Source organism: Leptodactylus fuscus, chromosome 2, assembly GCF_031893055.1.
Source record: "Leptodactylus fuscus isolate aLepFus1 chromosome 2, aLepFus1.hap2, whole genome shotgun sequence".
NCBI lineage: Eukaryota > Metazoa > Chordata > Amphibia > Anura > Leptodactylidae > Leptodactylus > Leptodactylus fuscus.
The window spans coordinates 162602546-162609081 of record NC_134266.1 but is presented as its reverse complement, the minus strand read 5'-3'; the positions used below and the strand labels follow the sequence as shown (position 1 = coordinate 162609081).

At 38.8% G+C, this 6536-nt stretch overlaps 1 protein-coding gene across 2 annotated transcripts; it reads left to right on the top strand.

The window, feature by feature from the left end:
- The first annotated feature begins 578 nt into the window (after nucleotides 1-578).
- NFKBIZ (NFKB inhibitor zeta) lies at nucleotides 579-6259 on the top strand. Of its 2 annotated transcripts, XM_075264956.1 has the most exons (12): nucleotides 579-859; nucleotides 1905-2035; nucleotides 2260-2287; nucleotides 2380-2477; nucleotides 2562-3241; nucleotides 3389-3494; nucleotides 3797-3943; nucleotides 4059-4122; nucleotides 4231-4388; nucleotides 4654-4764; nucleotides 4954-5121; nucleotides 5592-6259. In XM_075264956.1, exons 1-12 carry the CDS (start codon nucleotides 649-651, stop codon nucleotides 5643-5645), a joined length of 1956 nt encoding a protein of 651 aa, XP_075121057.1. In that variant the 5' UTR covers nucleotides 579-648; the 3' UTR covers nucleotides 5646-6259. The 2 variants fall into 2 exon arrangements, with proteins under 2 accessions (XP_075121057.1, XP_075121055.1); XM_075264954.1 differs by lacking the exon at nucleotides 5592-6259 and having other exon boundaries at nucleotides 4954-5566.
- The last annotated feature ends 277 nt before the right edge of the window (nucleotides 6260-6536 follow it).

The following is a 6536-nucleotide window of genomic DNA, read 5'->3' as shown; positions in this document are numbered from 1 at the left end:
GCTGGGCATTCATCTGCCTCCCTGTCAGCTCTTCTTCTTCACCATGGTCTTCACCTCTATCTACATCCTAAGGACATGGATAGAGCTGATATCAGGACCTGGTGTCCAGGACAGCACTGTTCCACCTGAGCCAGGTGAGCTGAGGGGACCCTACCTCCATGGGGTTGTATCCACTATGGTTAAAATGGCCGTGATTGTATGTATGACAGCTAGCTGAATGTCCGTCAGATTAGTGCACCCTATATTGTGATGTGACGTCAGTAGTATTCCCTGGCAGTACAGTCACGGCAGGAGATTATATGGCGCTTGTATATGAGATGTATTCTTGTATTATCTGTATTGGAATGCGCGGACTTCCGTGCCCGCCCCTCCCCCGGGACAATTAGGTGACATTGCGCAATCCTCTGCACTTCGGTTCCCGTAAACCCAGCCCTGATGTCCCGCCCCCGGCCCCGAGCGGCAGCCAATCGGAGCTCCGGACGCTGCTGTCTCATTGGCCGGGCGTGGGCGAGGCGCTGACAGCTGTCATACATAACCGCTGCGGACTTTCCCAGCTGCAAAATTCCCCGTGTGCACACTAGAACAAGCGGAGCGGTAGTCGTGACATTACAGCGAGCCCCGGCTCCACCCTCTACACACACTGCGATCATGATCCTGGAGCGGGTGATCGACGACTCTATGGAGTTACTGGACCAAGACTGGATGAACAGCCCCATGAGCCTGCCATACTTCTATGGAGGCTCCCCTCGTTCTGACACCTCGTCCTCTCCATCTTACTCCTTGTCCCCCGGCCCCTGCTCCCCCTCCTCTGAGGACAGCGAGAGCAGCCTGAGCGCCTCCTGGCCCCGGACTAAGAAGGGTAAGGCTACGAGGAGATTGTCCCTCCATCTGTATGTACATAATGTGGGGGCGTGTATACTCAGTATATATAGCTATACAGGCTTGTCTGCTAATCCAGGTATATTGTACAGGCATAGCCTAAACCTTCTGCGTCCCTATGCAGTATCTGTAATGGGGCCCCTATCTATCGTGTGCTATCTAGAATAGTGTTATGTTTTATGTGGCAGAGGGACTTTCAGATCCCCTATAGTGAATTCTATCTCTGCACCACCTCTAGCTGTGCAACCGGATAAAGGTGCCAGTATAAAACCCTATATATTATCCCTTGGGGTGATTGTGGTCATTACAGTATAAACTTGCGTCTTGCCTTTTTATTTGTACATTTATCATAACTAGCACAATATCAATAATAGTTTTTATTTCGAACATTAACCGCCCCACGCTGGGATTGCGCTTGGTGTTGTCATTAGTGTTTTATAAAGCAGTCGGAACATCTACAGTTAAAGTTGATGAAACTTCTTGTTGCTATGATTCACTTCTATTGACGTCAGTGGAGTTAAGGTGTGCCTAGGCTATGCCGATCAACCGGTTTGCTCTTGGCATTGTTCCCTGTTTACGACTGGAGTTTTTCTTGAACCATATTTTCCATCTTACCTTTCCGGTTATAAATTTTGCCAATTATGAAGCTTTGTGTAAAACTAATATATTGCCAATTACATAATTACATAGCTACAACTAATTGGTCACTCTTTTACCTTACTTCTTGATTCAATGGAGTATGTAATAATCTTCTAGACTGTATAAGCACATTGTACATAGTACACTTGTATAGCATGTGCAGGTTTTGTATTCACCACCATTACGCTTACTTTTTTACGATGACTGCACTCTCTACTGAACAATTGCAAATTTTACCGTCCGTTGATAAATTCCCCTTAACGAAACTTTAAAATGTAAAACTTGTAAACTGCATATATACACATACTTGTAAATATTATAAAAAAATATATATATATATATGTGTGTATGTATATATTTTATTTATTTATTTTTAATACTTTTAGCTGAACACGCGAATACAACAGCAGGACGTCAGTCCAAGGGAAACTTTCAAGGGGTTCGAGTGAAGAATTCTGTGCGCGAACTCCTTTCTCGGATGAGAAATAAGACACACAGTGGAACAGATGATTTCCAGGTACCTTTTCTGGTCACATATACTCTTCTGTTTATGAAACACTAGGTTTTTGGAAGATACAGTAATTTGTAAAATTCACCAGCTATAAAACTGGCACTTTGATAACTGCTAATGGTGTTTAATAAGAGAAGGTTATGATATTTATCCTAGATAATAGCCAATAATGATGTTGTTAGCGGATGTGACTGCTAGATACTCATTTTTTTCTTTTTTTATCCTGTTAGAATTCAAAAAGTCAAGAAACATGCACTGGTACGTACATATAAAATACTATACTGTATTATGTAAAAACTAATAATCCATATTCCAAGTGGATGTGTAATTAGCATATTCCCTTCTCTCAGAATTAAAGACCATATTAAGCCAGAAACGGACCAATGACTTTCTGTTGGATGCGCCAGCTGCAAAGAAAGTCTGCACCTTCCAGTCCAGTTCTTTCTTGGTAAATGCATTTCCTTACAAGACGATAACACTTGCATATTTTCATTAGTAGGTGGTTGTATAATATGTATCTTTTTCTGCCTAGACTCCACCACATACTCCAAACCCTGGAGAAATCATGGATGATACAAAGAGTGAGATGAGTGCAGACTCCAGTTCAGACCTGCTTAGTTTAATAAACATAAAGAATGAATCCCAGCCTGTGTCCCTGAACACTGTGCGAGTAGACTGGGATATGAATGCCCAAGGACAATTCTATCAGCAGATGGCTCAGAGCTTCTCGCCTCATGAAACTGCACAGGCATTCACTGGATCTTCTCCGCAACATAGTAACGATCAGTACCATAATGGAATCCCTCAACTTCAGAATCTTTCACCGCAGTATTCTGAAGACTATAGCATCTTCTCAGAGGGCCAAAATTATCAAGAAAGTCAACCTAGCCTTGATGTCCTTGAGAATTGTGCCATAGACAGCTACCTCTCTCTTATTGAATCCACCCTTGAAATTCCTGCTGAAAAGATAAATGAGTCAGTCATTCCAGCCTTCAGCTTGCCCATAAATCCTCCTTGCAGTCAGTACTTGAATCATAATGTGGTTCAGTCATCTCCAAATACATCCCCACCGTCGTGCCATACAGAAACCAATCGGACAAGCCCTTTCCAGATTGGAAAATCATTCTTTCACTGGCAGATAGAGCAAGAAGAAAAGAAACTGGCCAATGTTTCCTCTGAGCAACTCCTCTCTAAAGATGCAGATGGCGACACGTAAGTGAAATTACTATTTTTATTTTCATATGGAAGGGTTTTTTTAATGCACATTATTTGGAATTGTACAGGCAATTTTAGGTAGGATTGCAGTACGTTTAGCAGAATTATTTTATTTAATTCTGTTCTTCCATTGGATTTTTGCAGATGCCTCCATATTGCAGTGGCACAAGGAAGACGAGCTCTGTCCTATGTAATTGCACAAAAGATGGCATCCCTCAATATGTTGGATATAAAGGAACACAACAACCAGGTAAGTAAGCTTTAGTGACATTGTTACATTTGCGAGCAGGGTCACACAGGACATTATATCATGCTGCTTGCAGTTCCTCTTTTTAATGAGTTAATAATCTACCATAATGATATAGACTCTAGCACTGCGGCCTTCCTTACCACTCCGATAATAGAAATCAAAGTCCACTCCCAGTGGCTTGGTATTGGTGTATCCTGCCACCTCACCTTGTGCTTATCACTTCTTGTCATTAAGTTTGACATGTTTTTCTAGCCTTGTTTCCTTGTTCCTATATTTAACACTTTCTCTTTGTGACATCTTAGAGCGCCTTACAAGTAGCTGTAGCTGCAGATCAACATCTGATTGTTCAAGATTTGGTTAGCTTCGGAGCACAAATCAACACAACAGATCACTGGGGACGTACGCCACTTCATGTGTGTGCTGAAAAGGGCTACTCGCAAGTGCTACAGGTGGGTTGGAATCTTTGTACCTAAACTGTGTCCATCAAACAATGTCATTTTTTTTTTTTCTTGTGGCTGTTTATTTTTGTAATGTTTTTAATTTTGTATTTTTTTTTTTTTTTAGGCAATCCAAAAAGGCATGGCGGCCAGCAATCAGTATATTGATGTAGATGCAACCAATTATGATGGTACGTTTGTGGACTTACGTCAAGTGATTTAGATGACACCTAATGTAGTTTTCATTTTGCGTTTTGCCTTTGCTTGTTTTTTAATATTTACACTATTGTGCCACATAGGTCTGACTCCATTGCATTGCGCTGTGATTGCTCACAATGCTATTGTTCAGAGACAACAGTTTGGTACACCAGCAACAGAGGAGCTACTGATGAAGAATAAGGCTATGGTTGACACCGTTAAGACTCTTCTTCAAATGGGAGCTTCCATAGAGTCAAGAGTAAGATTTCTATGTATTACATTTTTTGAAATACCTAAAGGCTGACTCCCATTCCTGTGATAGTCCCAGCATTTGGGGGCTACTGATCAGACAATTATTCCCTATCTAGTATATAGTGGATAACTCAAATTACCAAAATATCTCTTTAACAAAGCTGACATGAATAGCATTCTAATATACTGCATTGAAGTCTACGTGAATGATTTTTCATAGTAAACAGTATTTTTAAAACAAGGAGTTAACCACTTAAATGTATCATTTATAGGATCGAAAAAGTGGAAGAACTGCTCTCCATTTAGCTTGTGAAGAAGCAAACCTTGAACTGATGAGTGTCTTCTTGGAGTCGCCAAACAGCCTGCATTTTATTAATGCTAAGGTAATTGTGAACTATTGTGGTTATGACTTGCTTGAGTCTTTGTTACCTTCAAAGTCTGCATTTAGTTTTCAGTGTAACTTGGAAAGGCAGCATTAGTATACCTTTACTGTTTCTGCTCTTTTAAATTTTTTCGTATTTTTAGTATTTTCCGAAAACATTACATAAACTTTTTATTTTTTTTACACTCAGGCCTACAATGGAAACACGGCATTACATGTTGCAGCAAGCTTACAAAGCAGAAGGGCACATGTTGGGGCCGTGCGACTGCTGATGAGGAAAGGAGGGGACCCTAGTGCTAGGAACTTGGAGAATGAGCAACCTGTGCACCTTGTTCCAGATGGAGCTGTAGGTGAAGAGGTAAATTTGTTTTGGAACATTACTAACTTAACAACTACTATGCATTTGAAAGTGTATTTAGCTATACCTCTATGTATTAGCAAACGGGTAATAGTTTCTGTTGTGTGTCTTCCTAATTAAACTTGGTATCTTAATGACTTGATCAATTTATAATTTAGTGTCATTTAGTATTAATACCAGTCTTCATAAATCTGGCCCAATGTTTTTAACACCTGTCTTCATAACCCCTTAGTCGGCAGAGGGTGTGTCACATGTATGATGAAGTGCACACGCATGAAATGTACGCTGGCCCTGCACATCCTCACCCACTCCCAACACAGAAATTAGATAAAGGCTTTCTATGTCTTGTATGCCAGAAAACTGGCATACATTATATTTTATACAAGTGTATTAAGGAAAATTTTTGTACATATATATTGAAGTTTTTTTTCATGCATCTTAATTAACGCTTTTGTTCATTTCTTTTGCAGATTCGACGGGTTCTTAAAGGAAAAGCAATGCAGCACCGTTTACCATCTTATTAGGTTTCCTTGGAATCCATTTTCTTTTTAGACTCACGCCAGTTAGGCTGTCATTATTATGTAAATAGGTTTGCCCAAAGTAAGGGGCAAGCGAAAGTTTGTTTCTATGAAACTAAACATTATTGTTCACTATTATATAGTGACCCTAATACAACTCGGCAATAAATTCTTAGGTCTTTTTTCATGTTCCTGTAGTGAGTTGAGGGCAGTGTTTCTTCAACTTATATTTTCTTTTAAAGAACCAACTACAAAAATTACTAGTTCTGGGGGTTGCAAACCTTTCCAACCCCCACAATAACTCTGGTCTTGTGTGTGTGTTTTTTTTTTTTTTAATTTAATTTTTTAAAAATTTTTAAGTAAAGATGAGTAATTTAGTATTTTCAGAGTTTATTGGAAATATCTCCAAATGGATGTACCTACAATGAAGGACTATAATTATAGTATATAGCAACATGTCAAATGTTTATGACTGTTAGAAGTATATTTAGTTGAATTTGTTATTTTCTTCTTTCAGTTGAATTTATTTTGTACGCTTTTGTTTTATGATGGATCAAACATTTATTATATCTATTGAAGCCGATTAAAGTAGGTTTGTCTATAAATTTAGACCAGGGTTTTAGTTTGTTACCATTATCTTAACTTAATATGTATTACTAAGCAGTTATTGAATGTATTTCTTATAAATTTATAGATAGAATGTCTAAGTTTTTAGTATGTCTTGTAGACAAATATTGTAATATGTGAATTTTAATATGTATAAAAAATATTAAAAAAAATAAATAAACTGTACATTTTAAATTACTCAAATTTTTTCAAAGTTTCTTTCATATATTTTGGAAGGTGATAACATCTTGATAACATCTTGACTCATTAGCATGTTTAACGTTTATATCT